The 25,281-nt window shown below is 40.6% G+C and overlaps 1 protein-coding gene across 2 annotated transcripts in view; it reads left to right on the top strand.

Moving 5' to 3' along the window:
- adamts3 (ADAM metallopeptidase with thrombospondin type 1 motif, 3) overlaps window positions 1-25,281 on the top strand; it is a 554,270-nt gene that overhangs the window by 34,820 nt on the left and 494,169 nt on the right. For both annotated transcript variants that reach the window (XM_034170793.1, XM_034170794.1), the window contains exon 3: window positions 12,606-13,045. In XM_034170793.1, the coding sequence (XP_034026684.1) occupies window positions 12,606-13,045 (440 nt within the window). The remainder of the gene's footprint in view (window positions 1-12,605; window positions 13,046-25,281) is intronic.

Genomic DNA, 25,281 nt, shown 5'->3' with positions numbered 1-25,281 from the left:
TAGTCACTTAGGGGTCAATGAAGAATTACACAGAGATCAAACTTTAAAGTTTCTTCAATCATATTGAAAACTATATCACATTATTTGTCTGATCATAACAATTCCAAAAAGGTATAGTTTGTACTATCTATGATGCAATGTTCTGGAGTTATGGGGTAAAAACAGCAAAAATGGTGACAAAGGTCATTTTCAATTTGTACAGGGGTCAAAAGTTAGAGTTGCTCTAATTTCAGCAAAAAATGATGCAATCATTGGTTGAAATAAAAGGATCAATAAATGGAATAGTTTTGACTGGGTTGAATGCTTTGACTCCAGAGTAAAGGTCAAACAAGGTCAGCATCCATTGAATTCTATGACATGTGACATATGTTACCCTGTAACATGATAACTAAGCATGACAGATGGTGCAAACTATTCCTTTTTAGAACCCCATTAACCCAAACAATAATTTGCGTAATTGTTTACTGAAATTGGAGCAACTCTAATATTTGATCCCTGTACAAACTGAAATTGACCTTTGTCACCATTTTTGTTGTTTTGACCCCATAACTCCAGAACATTCCGTCATAGATAGTCCAAACTATACCTTTTTGGATTCGTTATGATCAGACAAGTAGTATATATAGTTTTCAACGTGATTGGAGCATTTTAAAAGTTTGACCTCGTTTGTGTAATTCTTCATTGATCCCTACCTGGCTATCTACCACCCTGGGATGGCTATAATGCATTTTTGTGTAGGCCATGATACACTGAGGCTCCAGAAATGGCTGTCAGGATCTAAATCTATCTGAAAATCATGCATTTTATTTTCCCTAATATCATAATTTCCCATAGTTAAATAATCCTGAGTTCACATAACAAGCTTAATAATAATAATTGGAACAGTTTTACGGCAATATTTGGATCTAACATAAAGAGCCACACCACCATAACAAAGGATGAAACATTCCTTTCAAATCGTTGTAACTGACTCATATACCTAATGCACAAACCTCTGGCATTTTCAGGTGCATCCTTTGGTTTGATAAAAACCTTGCAGTTTGTGACTCAGAATTTTGCCCTGTTTTCTAAGCAGCCTTGCTTTTCTTACAATGTCTGCATTACTCTTGGTAAGATGCTCGTTTATATAAATGTTTGTGCCAATGTTTGTGACCTCAGTGCTGCTTTTGATACTGTTGACCATAAAATTTTATTACAGAGATTAGAGCATGCCATAGGTATTAAAGGCACTGCGCTGCGGTGGTTTGAATCATATTTGTCTAATAGATTACAATTTGTTCATGTAAATGGGGAATCTTCTTCACAGACTAAAGTTAATTATGGAGTTCCACAAGGTTCTGTGCTAGGACCAATTTTATTCACTTTATACATGCTTCCCTTAGGCAGTATTATTAGACGGTATTGCTTAAATTTTCATTGTTACGCAGATGATACCCAGCTTTATCTATCCATGAAGCCAGAGGACACACACCAATTAGCTAAACTGCAGGATTGTCTTACAGACATAAAGACATGGATGACCTCTAATTTCCTGCTTTTAAACTCAGATAAAACTGAAGTTATTGTACTTGGCCCCACAAATCTTAGAAACATGGTGTCTAACCAGATCCTTACTCTGGATGGCATTACCCTGACCTCTAGTAATACTGTGAGAAATCTTGGAGTCATTTTGATCAGGATATGTCATTCAAAGCGCATATTAAACAAATATGTAGGACTGCTTTTTTGCATTTACGCAATATCTCTAAAATCAGAAAGGTCTTGTCTCAGAGTGATGCTGAAAAACTAATTCATGCATTTATTTCCTCTAGGCTGGACTATTGTAATTCATTATTCATTATTATCAGGTTGTCCTAAAAGTTCCCTAAAAAGCCTTCAGTTAATTCAAAATGCTGCAGCTAGAGTACTGACGGGGACTAGAAGGAGAGAGCATATCTCACCCATATTGGCCTCTCTTCATTGGCTTCCTGTTAATTCTAGAATAGAATTTAAAATTCTTCTTCTTACTTATAAGGTTTTGAATAATCAGGTCCCATCTTATCTTAGGGACCTCGTAGTACCATATCACCCCAATAGAGCGCTTCGCTCTCAGACTGCAGGCTTACTTGTAGTTCCTAGGGTTTGTAAGAGTAGAATGGGAGACAGAGCCTTCAGCTTTCAGGCTCCTCTCCTGTGGAACCAGCTCCCAATTCAGATCAGGGAGACAGACACCCTCTCTACTTTTAAGATTAGGCTTAAAACTTTCCTTTTTGCTAAAGCTTATAGTTAGGGCTGGATCAGGTGACCCTGAACCATCCCTTAGTTATGCTGCTATAGACGTAGACTGCTGGGGGGTTCCCATGATGCACTGTTTCTTTCTCTTTTTGCTCTGTATGCACCACTCTGCATTTAATCATTAGTGATCGATCTCTGCTCCCCTCCACAGCATGTCTTTTTCCTGTTTTTTTCCCTCAGCCCCAACCAGTCCCAGCAGAAGACTGTCCCTCCCTGAGCCTGGTTCTGCTGGAGGTTTCTTCCTGTTAAAAGGGAGTTTTTCCTTCCCACTGTAGCCAAGTGCTTGCTCACAGGGGGTCGTTTTGACCATTGGGGTTTTACATAATTATTGTATGGCCTTGCCTTACAATATAAAGCGCCTTGGGGCAACTGTTTGTTGTGATTTGGCGCTATATAAAAAAATTGATTGATTGATTGATAATGTGCAAGCTGATTCAACTTCAATGAGTGTCCTTTTATCAGAAATTCAATTGGCTGTTGGAAATGTGAAGATTGTGTCTTGAACAACTTGTGGAAAGCACCTCATTTATTTTATGCTGTACGTTTCCCAAGCAGCTGACTATGATATGTAAACTGTGTCATTTCCTCAAATGTGTAATTTTAGTTTCTCTGTGGACACCTGTTTGACTGTCTTCACGTCAGACTGGGCCACATAATTGTAAGGTTTCAAGGTTGATGTTTAATTTTTCTATCCAAAATGAAATCTGCCTGCCAGTGCACACATTTGGGGAAGAAAGCCAGACTAGATGGAAATATCTTTCAGCGCAGTGCATTTCAAGATGGTCTGCTTCAATAAATGTGATCTATTTTATGATGCCCAAATTATTGCAGTTCGTAATCTTAGACCCTAACATCATATCATTTAAAAGCCTATAATGCAAATCTGACTGAAAATCTGTGGAATGTCTAATCAAGGTGTACAAATAAATGGTGTGGAAAAACCTTCACTCTTAAACCTGTATTAAAAATGAACTTGGAAACATTGTTTTGACTATTGAAAGACATGATTACAATGTCATGACAAGCTGTGTATAGTTCAATCAATCAATCAATCAATTTTTTTATATAGCGCCAAATCACAACAAACAGTTGCCCCAAGGCGCTTTATATTGTAAGGCAAGGCCATACAATAATTATGTAAAACCCCAACGGTCAAAACGACCCCCTGTGAGCAAGCACTTGGCTACAGTGGGAAGGAAAAACTCCCTTTTAACAGGAAGAAACCTCCAGCAGAACCAGGCTCAGGGAGGGGCAGTCTTCTGCTGGGACTGGTTGGGGCTGAGGGAGAGAACCAGGAAAAAGACATGCTGTGGAGGGGAGCAGAGATCGATCACTAATGATTAAATGCAGAGTGGTGCATACAGAGCAAAAAGAGAAAGAAACAGTGCATCATGGGAACCCCCCAGCAGTCTACGTCTATAGCAGCATAACTAAGGGATGGTTCAGGGTCACCTGATCCAGCCCTAACTATAAGCTTTAGCAAAAAGGAAAGTTTTAAGCCTAATCTTAAAAGTAGAGAGGGTGTCTGTCTCCCTGATCTGAATTGGGAGCTGGTTCCACAGGAGAGGAGCCTGAAAGCTGAAGGCTCTGCCTCCCATTCTACTCTTACAAACCCTAGGAACTACAAGTAAGCCTGCAGTCTGAGAGCGAAGCGCTCTACTGGGGTGATATGGTACTACGAGGTCCCTAAGATAAGATGGGACCTGATTATTCAAAACCTTATAAGAAGAAGAATTTAAATTCTATTCTAGAATTAACAGGAAGCCAATGAAGAGAGGCCAATATGGGTGAGATATGCTCTCTCCTTCTAGTCCCCGTCAGTACTCTAGCTGCAGCATTTTGAATTAACTGAAGGCTTTTAGGGAACTTTTAGGACAACCTGATAATAATGAATTACAATAGTCCAGCCTAGAGGAAATAAATGCATGAATTAGTTTTTCAGCATCACTCTGAGACAAGACCTTTCTGATTTTAGAGATATTGCGTAAATGCAAAAAAGCAGTCCTACATATTTGTTTAATATGCGCTTTGAATGACATATCCTGATCAAAAATGACTCCAAGATTTCTCACAGTATTACTAGAGGTCAGGGTAATGCCATCCACAGTAAGGATCTGGTTAGACACCATGTTTCTAAGATTTGTGGGGCCAAGTACAATAACTTCAGTTTTATCTGAGTTTAAAAGCAGCAAATTAGAGGTCATCCATGTCTTTATGTCTGTAAGACAATCCTGCAGTTTAGCTAATTGGTGTGTGTCCTCTGGCTTCATGGATAGATAAAGCTGGGTATCATCTATGTAACAATGAAAATTTAAGCAATACCGTCTAATAATACTGCCTTCGGGAAGCATGTATAAAGTGAATAAAATTGGACCTAGCACAGAACCTTGTGGAACTCCATAATTAACTTTAGTCTGTGAAGAAGATTCCCCATTTACATGAACAAATTGTAATCTATTAGACAAATATGATTCAAACCACCGCAGCGCAGTGCCTTTAATACCTATGGCATGCTCTAATCTCTGTAATAAAATTTTATGGTCAACAGTATCAAAAGCAGCACTGAGGTCTAACAGAACAAGCACAGAGATGAGTCCACTGTCCGAGGCCATAAGAAGATCATTTGTAACCTTCACTAATGCTGTTTCTGTACTATGATGAATTCTAAAACCTGACTGAAACTCTTCAAATAGACCATTCCTCTGCAGATGATCAGTTAGCTGTTTTACAACTACCCTTTCAAGAATTTTTGAGAGAAAAGGAAGGTTGGAGATTGGCCTATAATTAGCTAAGATAGCTGGGTCAAGTGATGGCTTTTTAAGTAATGGTTTAATTACTGCCACCTTAAAAGCCTGTGGTACATAGCCAACTAACAAAGATAGATTGATCATATTTAAGATCGAAGCATTAAATAATGGTAGGGCTTCCTTGAGCAGCCTGGTAGGAATGGGGTCTAATAAACATGTTGATGGTTTGGATGAAGTAACTAATGAAAATAACTCAGACAGAACAATCTGAGAGAAAGAGTCTAACCAAATACCGGCATCACTGAAAGCAGCCAAAGATAACGATACGTCTTTGGGATGGTTATGAGTAATTTTTTCTCTAATAGTTAAAATTTTGTTAGCAAAGAAAGTCATGAAGTCATTACTAGTTAAAGTTAATGGAATACTCAGCTCAATAGAGCTCTGACTCTTTGTCAGCCTGGCTACAGTGCTGAAAAGAAACCTGGGGTTGTTCTTATTTTCTTCAATTAGTGATGAGTAGAAAGATGTCCTAGCTTTATGGAGGGCTTTTTTATAGAGCAACAGACTCTTTTTCCAGGCTAAGTGAAGATCTTCTAAATTAGTGAGACGCCATTTCCTCTCCAACTTACGGGTTATCTGCTTTAAGCTACGAGTTTGTGAGTTATACCACGGAGTCAGGCACTTCTGATTTAAAGCTCTCTTTTTTAGAGGAGCTACAGCATCCAAAGTTGTCTTCAATGAGGATGTAAAACTATTGACGAGATACTCTATCTCACTTACAGAGTTTAGGTAGCTACTCTGCACTGTGTTGGTATATGGCATTGGAGAACATAAAGAAGGAATCATATCCTTAAACCTAGTTACAGCGCTTTCTGAAAGACTTCTAGTGTAATGAAACCTATTCCCCACTGCTGGGTAGTCCATCAGAGTAAATGTAAATGTTATTAAGAAATGATCAGACAGAAGGGAGTTTTCAGGGAATACTATTAAGTCTTCTATTTCCATACCATAAGTCAGAACAAGATCTAAGATATGATTAAAGTGGTGGGTGGACTCATTTACTTTTTGAGCAAAGCCAATAGAGTCTAATAATAGATTAAATGCAGTGTTGAGGCTGTCATTCTCAGCATCTGTGTGGATGTTAAAATCGCCCACTATAATTATCTTATCTGAGCTAAGCACTAAGTCAGACAAAAGGTCTGAAAATTCACAGAGAAACTCACAGTAACGACCAGGTGGACGATAGATAATAACAAATAAAACTGGTTTTTGGGACTTCCAATTTGGATGGACAAGACTAAGAGTCAAGCTTTCAAATGAATTAAAGCTCTGTCTGGGTTTTGATTAATTAATAAGCTGGAATGGAAGATTGCTGCTAATCCTCCGCCCCGGCCCGTGCTACGAGCATTCTGACAGTTAGTGTGACTCGGGGGTGTCGACTCATTTAAACTAACATATTCATCCTGCTGTAACCAGGTTTCTGTAAGGGCAGAATAAATCAATATGTTGATCAATTATTATATCATTTACCAACAGGGACTTAGAAGAGAGAGACCTAATGTTTAATAGACCACATTTAACTGTTTTAGTCTGTGGTGCAGTTGAAGGTGCTATATTATTTTTTCTTTTTGAATTTTATGCTTAAATAGATTTTTGCTGGTTATTGGTAGTCTGGGAGCAGGCACCGTCTCTACGGGGATGGGGTAATGAGGGGATGGCAGGGGGAGAGAAGCTGCAGAGAGGTGTGTAAGACTACAACTCTGCTTCCTGGTCCCAACCCTGGATAGTCACGGTTTGGAGGATTTAAGAAAATTGGCCAGATTTCTAGAAATGAGAGCTGCTCCATCCAAAGTGGGATGGATGCCGTCTCTCCTAACAAGACCAGGTTTTCCCCAGAAGCTTTGCCAATTATCTATCAAGCCCACCTCATTTTTTGGACACCACTCAGACAGCCAGCAATTCAAGGAGAACATGCGGCTAAACATGTCACTCCCGGTCTGATTGGGGAGGGGCCCAGAGAAAACTACAGAGTCCGACATTGTTTTTGCAAAGTTACACACCGATTTAATGTTAATTTTAGTGACCTCCGATTGGCGTAACCGGGTGTCATTACTGCCGACGTGAATTACAATCTTACCAAATTTACGCTTAGCCTTAGCCAGCAGTTTCAAATTTCCTTCAATGTCGCCTGCTCTGGCCCCCGGAAGACAATTGACTATGGTTGCTGGTGTCGCTAACTTCACATTTCGCAAAACAGAGTCGCCAATAACCAGAGTTTGATCCTCGGCGGGTGTGTCGTCGAGTGGGGAAAAACGGTTAGAGATGTGAACGGGTTGGCGGTGTACACAGGGCTTCTGTTTAGGGCTACGCTTCCTCCTCACAGTCACCCAGTCAGCCTGCTTTCCCGGCTGCTCGGGATCTGCCAGGGGGTAACTAACGGCGGCTAAACTACCTTGGTCCGCACCGACTACAGGGGCCTGGCTAGCTGTAGAATTTTCCACGGTGCGGAGCCGAGTCTCCAATTCGCCCAGCCTGGCCTCCAAAGCTACGAATAAGCTACACTTATTACAAGTACCGTTACTGCTAAAGGAGGCCGAGGAATAACTAAACATTTCACACCCAGAGCAGAAAAGTGCGGGAGAGACAGGAGAAGCCGCCATGCTAAATCGGCTAAGAGCTAGTAGCTACGCTAAGCTAGCGGATTCCTAAAAACACGCAAAGTGAATAATGTGTAAATAATTTAGAGGTGATTCAGCAGAAGGAGTGCTTTAGTTAAGGCACGTAAAGATTACACTGGGAAACAAATCGTAATCTAGATAACTAGATCAATCTAACTGCGCAGATTAAACAGCTAACAGATACAGAAAAACACCGCTGTGCTCCGGAACAGGAAGTGATACAATACCGCAGTGAGAGCCAACCACCAGTAGAGGCAAGCAAGAGGGGATATAATAAAAGTTTCCAAAGAACAGAAAAACACCATGTGATATAGGATGTAGAAAATCTATTTAACAATTTAAATACATGAAAATCACCCTTTAAATAAAATGACTATGAACAAAGAATAACAGCTTCAAGTAATAATAAAAATAGCTGAAATTAAATATGAGGTTGTTCACTATTTATTTTTTATTTTTCTTTAATGACACTCTCCTTTTTCAGAAAATTACCAATGCAGGACATTGGTCAAAGCTTGGAATCAAATTTTAACACAAATGTCCAAAAATAATCAATAAATGAAATAACTACAACATCTCTATCTACATTCCACTAGATTATATTAGATTGAACTTTGTTAATCCCTTGGGAAGACTCCCTCAGGGAAACTGAGGTTCCAGCAGCATTGGATAGCAGCACACAGGGTAAGAAGCACACAGGGTATCAAAAGTAAAAGTAAAAATATAATGCAATGCTAAAATACCCTCGGCCGTATGAGCATAAAAATAGGAAACAGAATGGGACCTTTTGACCTCTTAAAATAGGTCAAGGTTTAGCCAGTTTTGAAGTTGTCCAAGGTCTGTGTCCCAAGAATGTTCCCTGTGAATTGAAGACTGTGGCAGTAATAGGACTGAGCACAGGCTGGACTGACAGACGCAAAGCCTTTGCAATGCCCGATGGCTATATTTTGGCCTCAGGTAAATATGTCCCAAATACATGAATTTGCCTCACTAATCATCATCAATGAAAATTTTCAACTGTAAGTGTTTGTAAATAAATAATTCCTTCATTATGGACCATAAATAGCATCATTTATAGCACAGGTCATAAATTGTCTCCATGGTATGACAGCAGCTGGAAAACAATGCTGAGAAATAGGCTTAAAAATAGATGTCATTATCTCAGTGAAAGCATCAGTTTAGGACAAATGGCATATTTGAGATATCATGAGGATTGTATTTAAGAAGTAGCATTTTTGTTTTTTACCAACTTATCCACATGGGATGTACAGCCAGTGCATTCTGAGTACTGGTCCCAAGCCCAGGTAAATGAGAGTAGAAGCAGGGAGGGCATACACCATAAGTTTTATTAAAACTCAGCCACATTGAGTGCACAAGTCATTGCATTATGAGTGCCTGTCTCTGTTTTGAATAAAGGAGTAGGGTTGCATCAGGAGTGCATCTGGCATAAATTTTGCCAAACCAAACATGCAGATCACAAATCGATTTTCCATACGGGTATGGTCGAGGACTCAGGTTAGCAACGACTGCCACCAGTGCTGTTGTCAAACAGGGTGCCACCGGAAATTGGGCTACTATTGGGTGAAGAAGAAGAAGAGGTGGAGAATGTATCTGGACCCAGAAGGAGAGGAGGAAAGTTAGAAGTATGCAAATGAAAGTTGGGACTTTGAATACTGGCAATATGACTAGTAAAGAGAGACAGTTGGCTGATGTGCTGGAGAGGAGAATGGCAGACATACTTTGTGTTCAAGAGGCAAAATGCAAGGGAAGTAAGGCCAGGAACAACAGAGGTGTGTCAAATGGTTTATCAGAGTGGGGATGGGAGGAGAATTGATGTTTGGGTCTTTCCAAAGGAAGAGCATATAAATGTGTGTTGGAGGTTAAGGGAATGTGAAGTTGGAATTGAAGGGATAATAATGAATGTCATCAGTGCATATGCGAGGTAAAGAGAAGAAGTGGCAATGGCTTAGGACATGCCACATAGTGAGCCGCACATGAAGTTGAACAGCGAGGAAGGAAGGGAGCAGGATGTGCAGTAGGTTAGAGTGATAAAGGATGCGGATGGAAATGTGCTGACAAGCAAGGAAAGTGTGTTGAGTAGGTGGAGGGAATATTTTGAGGAGCTGATGAATGACCTCCACCCTGAATAACAGATGCATTCAGGGTGGAGGTGGGGTTACACCATGTGTGACACTGTGAGCCTTTTCTTGTTTCAGCTACATGGCTGCTGATCATTTAGCTCACATTTCTATGTCTAAAAGAAATCTGTAGAGCAAACTCCCCTTTATTTAGCCATGCTGATTATTGCAGCTGTATGCTGAACATAAAATTACCACGTGTCCTTCAATCCAGAAGGTTCAAATTCAGAGGATAGTAAAAGAACTACATTAATAACGTCCTCATTGTACTAACCAAAGCACATGTTTATTGCCCACCAACATTTCGTGAACTAACGTTACCAGCTGCACGGGGTCTGTTGTGTACAGTAGTGTTCAGAATAATAGTAGTGCTATGTGACTAAAAAGATTAATCCAGGTTTTGAGTATATTTCTTATTGTTACATGGGAAACAAGGTACCAGTAGATTCGGTAGATTCTCACAAATCCAACAAGACCAAGCATTCATGATATGCACACTCTTAAGGCTATGAAACTGGGCTATTAGTAAAAAAAGTAGAAAAGGGGGTGTTCACACTACAAACTCAAAACTATTATATTCAAACTGCTTTTTTAGCAATCCTGTGAATCACTAAAGTAGTATTTAGTTGTATAACCACAGTTTTTCATGATTTCTTCACATCTGCGAGGCATTAATTTTGTTGGTTTGGAACCAAGATTTTGCTCCTTTACTAGTGTGCTTGGGGTCATTGTCTTGTTGAAACACCCATTTCAAGGGCATGTCCTCTTCAGCATAAGGCAACATGACCTCTTCAAGTATTTTGACATATCCAAACTGATCCATGATACCTGGTATGCGATATATAGGCCCAACACCATAGTAGGAGAAACATGCCCATATCATGATGCTTGCACCACCATGCTTCATGGGGGTTGTCTCACAAACTGTCTGCGGCCCTTGGACCCAAAAAGAACAGTTTTACTCTCATCAGTCCACAAAATAATCATCCATTTCTCTTTAGGCCAGTTAATGTGTTCTTTGGCAAATTGTAACCTCTTCTGCACGTCTTTCATTTAACAGAGGGACTTTGCGGGGGATTCTTGCAAATAAATTAGCTTCACACAGACATCTTCTAACTGTCACAGCACTTACAGGTAACTCCAGACTGTCTTTGATCATCCTGGAGCTGATCAGTGGGTGAGCCTTTGCCATTCTGGTTATTCTTCTATCCATTTTGATGGTTGTTTTCCGTTTTCTTCCACGCGTATCTGGTTTTTTGTCCATTTTAAAGCATTGGAGATTATTGTACATGAGCAGCCTATAATTTTTTTGTACCTGTGTATAGGTTTTCCCCTCTCCAATCAACCTTTTAATCAAACTACGCTGTTCTTCTGAACAATGTCTTGAACATCCTATTTTCCTCAGGCTTTCAAAGAGAAAAGCATGTTCAACAGGTGCTGGCTTCGTCCTTAAATAAGGGACACCTGATTCATACCTGTTTGTTCCACAAAATTGACAAATTCACTGACCGAATGCCACACTACTATTATTGTGAACACCCCCTTTTCTACTTTTTTTTTTACTAATAGCCCAGTTTCATAGCCTTAAGAGTGTGCATATCATGAATGCTTGGTCTTGTTGGATTTGTGAGAATCTACTGAATCTACTGATACATTGTTTCCCATGTAACAATAAGAAATATACTCAAAACCTGGATTAATCTTTTTAGTCACATAGCACTACTATTATTCTGAACACTACTGTATATATGTTGGCTCAGATGTTCCTCCAGACTGGTAAAGTCCACAGCATACAGTTAAACCGAACACTCCATTTTAATACAATAATTAAGTTAATGTAACTCAAACTTTGAAAAAGTTATAGTTACTCATATCCATTAATTAAACTAACTCAAAAATGAATTGTTGTCATAACAACTCAGTTCCTTTAAGTGCATTTAAAATTTTGGGGCATTTAAGTGTTGGTGATGTATTTCCAGTGCATTCCATTCACTCATTTTAATTGAGTTTATGTAACAGAGGACAGCAGGTGTTGCTGTGCATATGTAGGTAGTAAACCTCACTACCAAAAGCTCAGAAGAATTCTCTGGTCACAAGGCCAGAGCCCTGGATTTTAGCCTTCTGGTTAGAGAGTCCGACTTCCATGCCGGAGATCGTGAGTGCGCGTCCTCAGGGGAGCGAATGGGCGGAGTCATAACAACACAATGTAGACTCAACAAGTAAAGCAAAGAATGCTTCAAAAAATCTAATACAAAATGTAATGCAAATTTTAGGCAGAAATTTGTCACTTTTTTTATTGAAAAACATAAACTAGATTTACATAAATTTAATTAACTATAAATTAAGATACTGAAACTTTAACAATTACATTTTTGAAAATTATTTTATTTAAGTTGGAAAACTCAAATGGTTTAAGGCAGTTGATTTCCTCAAATGGTTTGAGTTCAACTAACTCATTGAGTTTTACAGTGCACTGATGCTTATTCCTGGATTTTGTAGCATGTCACAGATAAATGACTCCCGCTGGATGGGATGTCCTTCTGACTTCCCCAGCTAAGATCAATGCCCCTTGACAGCTGGGTGGACTGGGACAGTGCAGGAAAGTGTCTTGTCCAAGTGTCTATGTACACACAGCCCAGACGCGCTTTTAAATGGGTTTGTCGGGTCATGTGCAAACAACTTTCAGAAAAGTTAGGGGTTGTCAAAGATGTTTGCTACCATTTCTTGAGATGTTTACATCCTTGACTTTGCATTTTGTTGTTTCACAGATCAATTGAGGAGCAGACTGAAGGAATATGGACTTGTGACACCCTTCAGCACAGACTCCCAAGGACGTTACCTATCACACCTGCTTTCAGCAACCCACAAGCAGCGAGTCAAGAGGGAGGCGCTATCACTGAGCAAAAGTGAACAGAAACTTTTCTTCAATATCACAGCTTTTGGAAAGGAATTTCATCTGCGGCTGCGACCAAATAATAGACTGGTGGCACCAGGCGCTGTGGTGGAGTGGCACGACACGGTCCAAACCTTCTGGAATGCCAGCAACAGCTTGAATGATGATTCCGATGTGATCACAAACCAGACTGATAACACTGAGGGAGGTGACAGGATAGTGTGGCGTGAGCTGCTTAAGACAGACTGCACCTTCATTGGTGACATCACAGATGTTCCTGGGGCCTCGGTTGCCATTAACAACTGCGATGGGCTGGTAAGTCCTTATCGGCAATAACTCACCATAGTACCCCACCCCCTTAAACCCTTTATTTTCATCGCCAAGATAGTATGGTAGGAGTCAGTAAATGTGTGTATACCCTGAATTTAGATCAGCTTTAGGCATTTACTGCACGTTAATTGGATATCCATAAATCTGATGGATGATAGTATTTCCCCTAGAAGCCCAGTGGTTCTCAACACAAATTCAAATCACATAGACATACAGTGGAAAACTTCAGTCATTGCTGCACTGTAAAGTTTATTTGAAGTCAGTTAAGGTTTTTTTTCTCTGTAATGTTGCTATTTTCACTGTGCATGTTAGGTACCCCCCCCCCCCCCCCCCCCCCCATGATTTTGGATTACGGTGGTAATCCAAATCTACATGTCTCCTTCTTATCCTGATTATTTGTCCGCATCCCATCTGGTTATGTGCAGTCGACCCATGTGTTAAACTGCCACCGAGCACCAAGAACGTCCTGCTGCCGACACCCCTGGATGCAGTTTGACAACGTGCCCAATACCTAAAATACAAAAAACAAATCAAAACAATAAATAAACCCTCCACTTTTATCATCATACATGAACTCATTTTGCAACAATTCTGTGTGGGCACAACAAGAGGTGACTAATGTAAGGCTCCATGTGGTGAAAACTAATAAAACACATGACTGAGTGGGAATAAGGACAGTTAAAGATACTTTTCAGCCTTCAACATGGTATAAAATATGAAAGCACATTCACGGATGTGATGACTCCAGACTGTAGACAAAGAAAGCTCACCATGATAATTGTAATGATGAAATCTTATTTCCCAATCCGCTGGCATGTGTTTTATGTTGCTGACGCGAACCATAACGGTTATGTACTCTCAGTTTATTAAATTAAGGCTATTCATTGGCTTTGTTTTTGCAGTGATGCTGTTTTTATAAATGAGACTGCCATGAATATAATCTGCAACATCGCAAGTGTTCATCAAACCACCATCACTGAATGGTCAGAGGCGAGACGTGCAGTCTGTTCAAAACCAGTCACGAGTGACGTGGGGATGATGAGAATAAACCATTGAGCCTCTGGACCATCTCTTCAAAATACTGTGAAAGGAATGCAAGAACAAATTTCTCATTTTCTGTGTGTGTCTGTGGCTACGTTTACATGCCGTTAATATTCGGGATAAGGTCAATATTCCGGTTTCCGAATCATTAGGAATAACCCGTTTACATGCTTAAGCAGACAGAGTTACTCCTGTATACATGGTCATGATATCATTTGGAATATCCCCATCTAAACAGCGACGCACGTCTTCCACCGGTGCTTGATTTGGTCTGGCGTACGTGCAGATCCTGCTTCGCGTAACTTTTTGGCCACCTTCTTGTAAATGCCGCTATCTCGGTACTTTCTACCGTCAATAAAAGACATTATATTCATGTCTTTCACAATACTAATGAAGTACAGTGGTCCCTCGTTTATCGCGGGAGTTACGTTCTAAAAATAACCCGCAATAGGTGAAATCCGTGAAGTAGTCAGTGTTAGTTTTTATAATTATTATAGATGTTTTAAGGCTGTAAAACCCCTCACTACACACTTTATACACCTTTCTCAAACAGGCATTAACATTGTCTCACTTTTCTCTCCCGTGTAAACACACTCTTTTTTCTTCTGGGTGAGAAGATTATAACAGACATATGCAGAACACAATGCGCGTGCTCTCCCTTCGCTCACTGCCTCCGGGGGTACGGATGCGGGACCCACAAAGAATCCAAGTCATGGCCACGGAGCTCTGCGGCTGCGGTATACCGAGACCCTGCGGCACTGTGGATTTTTCTGCAAGAAATCTAGCGGAGCGTGCCGCATCAAAACAGCGAGCGTAGTCTCTGGACCTGTTGCCAGAGTTGGTGCAGCTCCGCACAGCAGAGAGGGGGGCGGTGTGAGTGGCCTGCTGCGGCGTTTACCGAGCCCGCAGACTCACTAAGCGCATCGGAGGCAGTGAGAGCAATCACGGTGATGCCAACTGGTGCCGCGACCGGCCCGCCTGATAAGGACACAGAACACAATGCGCTGTTTACATCTGCTTCTGTGGTGTCTGGTGGGTTGTGCGCGCCGCATACAAGTAGTTGCCATACTCAAAAGACCAAGATTCCTTGCGAATAGGACATGCGCAGAACACAAAATAATGTTCCTTTCTATGGGGATATCCCGATGCGCTTTTATATGACCTGATATTCGGGTTAGAAAAGGAGTAACCCAGGGGTCTTATTCGGGTTTTTAAAAACTGGAATATGAGCATATTCGGATTTTTACAGGTGTTTACATGGCCGTGCGCAACCAGGTTATTGCTAATATTCCGGTTATGAAAGGGTTATTGGCTGCATGTAAATGTAGTCTGTGTGTGTGTGTGTGTCTGTGTGGATAGTGGGAATCTCAGAGGATGACAAAACTGTAGTCTGCTGGGGTCGACTGTTGTAGTTTCCACTTAACAACACTTGTCTCTTGGCAGCTCACATACACTGCATCCATAAAGTATTCACAGGGCTTCACTCTTTCCACATTTGGTTATGTTGCATTCTTATTCTGAGATGGAGTAAATTAATTTTTTTCTCCTCAAATTTCTACTCACAACACCCCATAATGACGACATGAACAAAGTTTTTTTTTTTTTTTTTTTTGCATATTTATTAAAAATAAAACTAAGAAATCCCATGTATATAAATATTCACACCCATTGCTCAATACTTTGTTGATGCACCTTTGGCAGCAATTACAGCCTCAAGTCTTTTTGAATATGATGGTACAAGCTTGCTGCACCTATCTTTGGGCAGTTTTACTCATTCCTCTTTGCAGCACCTCTCAATATCCATGAGGTTGGATGGGGAGGGTCGGTGCACAGCCATTTTCAGATCTCTCCAAAGATGTTCAATCAGATTCACACATATATATATAAAATATGTGAAGTAAGTCCTTTCAGCTGTTCCCTTGTTTTCACTCGGGGTCACATAGCAGATCCAAGGTGGATCTACATGTTGATCTGCAAGTTTTACACCGGCTGCCCTTCCTGACGCAACTCCGCATGTAGTTGCATCAGGAGGGGCAGCATGGAGGAACATGAAGGGCGACATGGCAGGGGTGGGATTTGAGCCAGGAACCATACACACTGAAACCAAGCACACTAACAACTTATGTGTGTGTGTATGTCTGTGTGTATATATGTGTGTGTGTATGTATGTATGTGTATACAGTGGCTTTGCAAAAGTATTTAGCCCCTTGGTATTTCACACATTTTAATTTGTTTATGGCGTTTCAAATACAAAAAGTAAATCAGGCTTCTCAATATAAAAAATGATCAAATTATCTTCCTTAGACTCAAACTGAAAACAAATCTCTACAACTTGATATAAATCAATTAAAAATATAAAAGCCAAGATGATGGGTTGCATAAGTAATCAGCCCCTTTGGAATAATATCTGTAAATAATCAGTTTAATTGCCAGTTTTCTTCAGACAAGCGAGGAGATGGATACATGAACATTTCCAAGTCATTGAATATGTCTTTAACTTTATTTACATCAGTTATGAAGAAATGCAAACAGTATGGCACTCTATGGTAAATCTATGTGGAGTAGACAGTTCTCAAAAACTGACTGACTGTGCAAGAAGGAGAAGACTGAGGAAAGCCACCAAGACACCCAGACAACCCAGAAGTTACAGGCGTCTGTGGCTGTGATTGGAGAAATTGTGCACAGTGCAAATTCTGCATTTTGTATCTCCAGTTCTAAAGCTTCATGATGAAGTGGTATAGAGGAGGGTTTTCTTTCACTAAAACATAAAATCTAGGCTTACATCTCAGATGTACCTTCTGGCAAATTGTAGGTGAACTTTCAGATCTTTTTAAGAAAATCCTCCTCTGCTGCACTTCGTCATGAAGCTGTGTAACTCTCCCGCTGTTTGTGAAAATGTTCTCCTCCTCTTCTTCATTGTCTTCGCAAAGCAGTAGCCCAATTTCCACCGGCACCCTGTTGGGCAACAGCACCGGTGGTAGACGTTGTTAATCCAGGCCTTGACCAATCCGGTATGGAAATTCGATTCTTAGTCTGCATAGTTGGGTTGGCTTGTTTTATGCTGGATGCCTTTCCTGACACAACCCTCCTCAGTTATCCATGCTTGGGACCGGCACTCACAATGTACTGGCTACACACCCCATGTGGCTGAGTTTATAACTGGGGATATAAAATCCAAAACTTGTACTGTGAACAATTTCTCCAATCACAGCCACAGAAGCTTATAACTTCTTCTGGGTTGTCTGGGTGTTTTGGTGGCTTTGCTCACTCTTCTCCTTCTTGCACAGTCACTCCGTTTTTGAGAACTGTCTACTCCACACAGATTTACCATAGTCACTCCGTTTTTGAGAACTGTCTACTCCACACAGATTTACCATAGAGTGCCATACTGTTTGTATTTCTTCATAACTGATGTAAATAAAGTTCAAGACATATTCAGTGACTTGGAAATGTTCATGTATCCATCTCCTGACTTGTCTGAAGAAAACTGGCAATTAAACTGATTATTTACAGATATTCCAAAGGGGCCCATTACTTATGCAACCCATCATCTTGGCTTTTATATTTTAATAAATTTATATACAGGTTGTAGAGATTTACTTTCAGTTTGAGTTTAAGGAAGATAATTTAAAAAAAATTTATATTGAGAAGCCTGGTTTACGTTGTGTATTTTAAATGCCATAAACAAATTAAAATATGTGAAATACCAAGTGGCTGAATACTTTAGCAAGCCACTGTATGTATACATATATGTGTGTGTATTAGTGGCGGAGAAATCAACTCTTGTGATATCGCAACATTTAATTCTATGATAATGAGAATTTTTTTTTCCATGTCCAGAATCAGTATAATTCAAATTTAATTGTTGGTGGAAACAAGGTGGACATGTAGTACCACTTTCATTCAGTAGAGGGCAGAATATATAATTACATGATGTCACCTCCATTTTACAGCCACAAGTAAAAAAATAATAGTAATATTAATCATAGTAATGTGTGCTGCAAGAAATTTCCCCTGACATCAAATTAAGTCGTGATGATTATTTACCGAAAGAAACAGCAGCCAGGTACTGCAAAAAGTGAGGATAGAGTAAAGGTTGAGATGCACTGACCATTCACTAGCCCGACATTTGGCGGACTGAGACAGGGAGCCCGAGCAGCCGTTGAGCTGTCTTTCCTGGCTACTCTGGCCAGACAGCCCACTGCAGCACAGAGGTGCAAAACTATGTTCAGTTTTACCTTCGAGCATGCAATATGTCCAAGATAGATAAACAGTTGCTGCCTGATACACTCTGGCACACATTTTAATTATTTAATTACCAAAATGCAGTGTGGTTTTCCAGGGGGAGACCTCAAATATGATGTGCATTTTTAAGAAAATATGATTTATGATACAAAGTTTTGAGAAGTGTATTATTTCACCTTTTCCATTTTCTAGTTTTACAAAAAGCAAACTAATAGTAATAATAGGTATTGTAAGTTAAGTTTATCATTCCAGCCATTATATGTATATATATATATATATATATATATATATATATATATATATATATATATATATATATATATATATATATATATATATATATATATATATATATATATATATATATATATATATATATATATATATATGTGTATATATGTGTATATGTATAATGACTCAAACCAGGCAGACCAACCAGAGCACAGCCTGGATTGACTGGGAAAAAAAAGAAGAAAGAAAAACAACTGGCTGGCTGCAGTTTCTCTCTCTCTCTCTCTCTCTCTCTTTCTCTCTCTCTCGCTCTCCCCCTCAAACTCTCTCATCATTGTGTTATAAACCAGTCACCATTTGTTTTATTATACATCTGTGTAGTTAATAAAATTATCTTCATGTACGATTAGTTCGCGCACGCACGTGAAAAAAAAAACTGGCTGTCGCTGCAGTTCCTTACAGAACCCGGGGAGACGTCACTTAAAGTGATTTTTTTTTTTTTTTTTTTTTTTTCCTGGCCATGATAATTTGCGCACATTTTCCTTTAATTGAGCCCACGAATTAGTAAAACGTGTTCTCAAATTAATAAAACGTGCGCACGTTTTCCTTTAATTGAACCCCCGAATTAATAAAACGCACGTTTTCCTTTCATTCAAAATGAACTTCATAATATGACCTAAACTGTCATTGTCACAACGGGGAGACACTTCGCCCTCAGCATCCTTTTTAATGTACTTAAACTCCAGATGATGCCATGATGGGCAGCTGGAGTTCTCTGTATGTCCTTGTGCGCCCAAACCATGATGATATACTCAACCAGATCCATTTTTATTGGGGAAATGTATTACACTGTCTGCTGGTTTGTTAGCTAATAGCCAACATTTATGTGTCAAGACAATACTGAGTGCACATTTTACAAATTGTGGCCACGTTTAAGTAGATTGTGCCCTTGTTTCACTCAAATGATGCTTAAAACGTGCGCACAATATAATAAAACGTGCGCACAATATCATAAAACAAGCGCACAATATCATAAAACGTGTGCACATTCTCTCCACATGCAAAACATTTTGTGATGACACTTCCAGGGCTCCGTAGTTCCTCACGCTCCCCAGAGAGGAAGAGTCTGACACATCAGAGGAGGAGTTTTAAGGTTGATATAAGACTGACTTTTGGTTATGCAAGTAACTTTTTTTGGTGCAAGTAATTTTTGTTGTTACTAGCACCAGTGCAAGTAGGTTAAAAAATGTATTTCGACCCCTGTCATGGCAGCACAAGAACAAGTCCTAAACAGCAGATCCATAGAGCCAGGAGTCCACCACAGCTGACAAGACCCAAGTTACAGGCTGTACAAATGTTCCCCAGAAACAGTCGAGCACATAGTAGCAAAATGCAAGCTTGCACTATGTATACTGAGAGGCACAGCCAATCTGTACAGGAACATCTGTGCCACATACGGATTAGAAGTCCCCAAGTCCCAATTGGAGACGCCAACAAAGGTGGTTGAATATGACAGGCCTAAGGTCGTGTGGAACTTCAAATTCCAGTGGAATTGTATAAGGTTTTTCCATCTATGTCAGAAGCTCAAAGCACTTGCCTCGCATTCACCAATTCACACACACACACACACACACACACACACACACACACACACACACACACACACACACACACACACACACACACACACACACACACACACACACACACACTAATGTCAGGGTGCTGCCATGCAAGGCGCTCACTACACACTGTGAGCAACTTGGGGATTTTATATATATATATATATATATATATATATATATATATATATATACAGTAGTGTTCAGAATAATAGTAGTGCTATGTGACTAAAAAGATTAATCCAGGTTTTGAGTATATTTCTTATTGTTACATGGGAAACAAGGTACCAGTAGATTCAGTAGATTCTCACAAATCCAACAAGATCAAGCATTCATGATATGCACACTCTTAAGGCTATGAAATTGGGCTATTAGTAAAAAAAAGGTAGAAAAGGGGGTGTTCACAGTAATACTCATGTGGCATTCAGTCAGTGAGTTTGTCAATTTTGTGGAACAGACAGGTGTGAATCAGGTGTCCCCTATTTAAGGATGAAGCCAGCACCTGTTGAACATGCGTTTCTCTTTGAAAGCCTGAGGAAAATGGGATGTTCAAGACATTGTTCAGAAGAACAGCGTAGTTTGATTGTCATTGTCATTTAATTTTGAAGTGGACCACAATGGAAATAAGTATATTCACTTTCTTGTGTCATTCGTGTATTTTTAACATATTTACAATTATATTATGTACTTACATTGAACTGCTAAATAAAATCACTCCTGCTTTTAATATAAAGATGACTTACCACCTCCTTCTGACCTCCTTCTGGAATGGTGTATGAGTCCAGAATGGAGTTAGCAACATCCATTGTTCAGTGTTGTTAGCTAATATCCATAGCGTCTCCAAAAATGTTTGTCCTATCATTGTTTTTTGCATTTTTGCAGCGTTCAACCTTAACCCAAAATACATAAGCATACCAAATGGCAAATGTGGCAGGGGTGGTGGCCAAGTGGTTAATGCGCTTGGTTTCATTGCAGAAGGTTCCGGGTTCAAATCCCACCCCTGCCACATTTCTCCATGTAATGTGGAGTTGCATCAGGAAGGGCATCCGGCGTAAAACCTGTGCCAATTCAACATGCAGATCCACCTTGGATTTGCTGTGGCGACCAAACAAGGTGCAAACAAGGGAGCAGTTGAAGGGACTTACTTACCAAATGGCAAATGTCAGCTCTCCACAGTTTCTGTGTGATCGAAGTTGCACACATGCACATACACAGCATTTTGTCTTTCCTGCATTTGGACAGGCAGAAACAGAGACTGTGGTGGAAGACATACTATACTATAGTTTTTGCTCATGGTACCGGCAACGTGAAACTTAACTAAACTGACTAAACCAATTCAACGACAAAAACACAATAAATTGATAACACTAACAACACCATTAAACTAACATCAACCACAATAGCAACATTTAAAACCCCAAACTCCCATGGTGTATTGCAGCACAATGTGCATTGTTCACTAGTTATCTAAAATTGGTAATTTCTCCAAAAATATTTATTCTATCAACTTTCTGTTATTGCAGTGTTCATCCTTGACCCAAAATACATAACCATTCCAAATGGCAGCTCTCCCCGGTTTTTGCATGATCGAAGATATATACACACACACACACACACACACACACACACACACACACACACACACACACACACACACACACACACACATACATACATACATACATATATATAATATATAATGTGTGTGTGTGTGTCTACAAATGATGTGGTCAAGTTCAGTGTTGTTGCCTTATTGCTATAGTGTGGCAGCAGAAACTTCTGTAAATGATCCAATGCTTTGGCACTGCATGTGGAACAATTTTCTAAAAGTAAAGCAAAAGCTGGATTTAGCAACAAATCTGGACACTAACAGGAAAAAAAGACAGAACATCAAGAAAAAGATAATTGATGCAAAATCAAAGAGACAAGAAGAAAAGTCAGACAAAAGCTACAAAGAACAAGTCAAGAAACTCAAGTGTATAAGGGATAATAAATGAAAATGGATGGAAGATACTGGAACAGATGCAGCAGATGTAGCCAGAAAGGGAGAAATGAGAAGAAGGATGGTGGAAAAGCAGGAGGGAGAGATAGGATCACAGCAGAATGTTTAAAAACCAATGGGCAAGCAACTACAAAACAACTGGAAATGTATTCAACAAGATCTGATGAGAAGACTGTGTGCGCGAGAACTGGAGCAATTGACACATTTTGAAGATACCAGAGAAGAAAGATTGAACCAAATGGGAAAATGTGAGCGGTAGAAGAGTTTATCAGCAAAATACTTGGAAAGAATTACAGTAAAAAAGAGCATATCAGGAAAGGAGTTGACCACATAAAAGAATGTTTTCAACAAGCAAGAGGTATGACAGAACAGACCTTCACATGTGAAGCCAACTAATATATCGGGTCGCCGATAATATCGGCCAATGTTGTATTGTCGTTAGTTTTGCCAATATAAAAACATTTGATTTCTCGAATAAACAAAGCAGAAAACATGTTGGCTGTTGGAAATAGTGTCATTGCATGGTTTGTCCAGGAGAGGGAGCTCAACAGCATTCTTTACAATGTTATCATGAATGGCTGCCCCTTAGGCCACATTAGCTACAAGAAACAGAGGCAAAGTGACCAACTGCCATGCATTTTCAATCAGAGTGAGCATTTTAGAGAGACAAGAGACAAGTGGTCACTATGCTGACAGTTAGGCGGAGCCAAAATAGAAGAGAAGTCTGTTTTATGCAAATGCTGAGTGACGCAACACAGTGACTGGCAATCTGAGTACAGGCAGTGTGATTGCAGAGTGATGTACTTTGGTTGTTCACTGTATCATTATTTACAGTAAAGTACATGTTTAAACTGTAAAACATCAAGCCTCAATTAGAATCAGAATCAGAAGAAGTTTATTGCCATTGCCAGTGAACAGGATTCACAGACTAGGAATTTGCTTCAGTACAATGGTGCAACATTAAGAAGAGATAAAATGCTAAGATAAAATATAACATATGTGTCAAAATAAGGTAAAATATAAGATAAAAAAAAAGAAATATGAAATATGAAAGGCTCTGTGCAACAGAAAAAACAGTGCAGTGGGAGGAGTGCAATTAAAAACCAAAGTACATTGTCTAAAGTGACCCGTGATAAAATTATAAAGTGACAGAGTTAAGCTTAAGGTGACTGAGTTATGAGGTGTTCATGAGTCTAACGGCAGAGGGGAAGAAACTGTTCCTATGGCGGGAGGTTCTGGTCCGGATGGACAGTAGACCGAGGGGAGTGGTTTGAATAGACCGTGTGCAGGGTGAGAAGGGTCAGCTGTGATCTGACCTGCTCGGCCCAGAATCCTGGAGACGTGCAGGTCGTGGAGAGATGGAAGGCTACAGCCGATCACCTTCTCAGCAGAGGCCACAACGCGCTGCAGTCTGTGTCTGTCCCTGGCTGTGGCCCCGGCGTACCACACCATGATGGAGGAGCAGAGGATGGACTCGATGATGGCCGTGTAGAACTGCACCATCAGCTGGACAGGCAGCTTGGCCTTCTTCAGCTGCCGCAGGAAGTACATCCTCTGCTGGGCCTTCTTGATGAGGGAGCTGATGGTTGACTCCCACTTCAGGTCCTGGGTGATGGTGGTGCCGAGGAAGCGGTGACAGTCCACAGTGGTGGTGGGGCTGTTGGTGAGGGCGAGGGAGGGCGGGGGGCTGTGGCTTTCCTGAAGTCCACGATCATCTCCACTGTTTTCTGGGCGTTGAGCTCCAAGTTGTTGCTGCTGCACCAGGTCACCAGCCGGTCCACCTCCCTCCTGTAGGCAGACTCATCCCCATCTGAAATGAGTCCGATGAGGGTGGTGTCGTCCGCAAACTTGATGAGCTTTACAGAGTCATGGCTGGAGGTGCAGCAGTTAGTGTAGAGGGAGAAGAGCAGAGGGGAAACGACACAGCCCTGTGGAGATTCTGTGCTGAGAGCCCGAGTGTTCGAGACATTTTTTCCCAGCCTCACATGCTGACTCCGGTCCGTCATGAAGTCTGTGATCCACCTGCAGGTGGAGTTGGGCACGTGGAGCAGAGAAAGCTTGTCCTGGAGCAAAGCTGGAAGGATGGTGTTGAATGCAGAGCTGAAGTCCACAAACAGGATCCTAGTGTAGGTTCCTGGGGAGTCCAGGTGCTGCAGGATGGAGTGCAGGGCCAGGTTTATGGCGTCATCTACAGACCTGTTGGCTCTGTAGGCAAACTGCAGGGGGTCCAGGAGGGGGTCGGTGATGGACTTCAGGTGGGATAAAACCAGGCGTTCGAAGGTCTTCATGACTACAGACGTGAGAGCCACAGGACGGTAGTCATTAAGTCCAGTGACGCGTGGTTTCTTGGGGACTGGAACTATGATTGAGGACTTGAAACAGACTGGAACATGGCATGACTCCAGGGAGGTGTTGAAGATCCCCGTGAAGACTGGGGCCAGCTCATCAGCGCAGTGTCTCAGGGTGGCAGGAGAGACACAGTCTGGGCCCGGGGCCTTACGTGGATTCAGCCTTTTGAAATGTCTCCTCACGTCCTCCTCTTGGACCGAGAGGGCAACAGGGGGAGTGGGGAGGGCAGCAGTGAGAGGGGGAGGTCCAGAGTGTTTGAGTATCCAGTTGTGTGGGGGGTGGGGAGGTGTGAGTCCTTGTCTTCAAAGCGTGAATAGAAGACGTTCAGGTCATTGGCCAGCTTCAGGTCGTCAACAGAACGAAATTGTTATTCTTTTAGAAGTATTTGATAATAAAATGTTTGGAATCACTGGCATTTTTATGTATGTATTGGTCGATATAACAGTATTGCCATTTTTTTACTCCTGAATATCGTTAACATATCGGCCTCCAACAATTCTATTTCGGTTGTACTCTGCTTCATACTGAGAAATATAAATGGAACATCACAGAACTGTCCCTGGATTTCATCAGCTTTGAAAAAGTGTTTGAAAGTATTCATCAAGAAAGTCTCTGGACTTTTTCAGAAAATCTACATGATACTTTGTAAAACTTAACAGAATCATCAAGAAACTACATAAGAGCAATAGATGAATGAAGAAACAGAATGGTGTGAGTCAGAACAGTAGCTT

This window comes from Thalassophryne amazonica, chromosome 5, assembly GCF_902500255.1.
Source record: "Thalassophryne amazonica chromosome 5, fThaAma1.1, whole genome shotgun sequence".
Classification (NCBI taxonomy): Eukaryota; Metazoa; Chordata; class Actinopteri; order Batrachoidiformes; family Batrachoididae; genus Thalassophryne; species Thalassophryne amazonica.
This window is presented reverse-complemented; position numbering and strand designations above follow the sequence as displayed.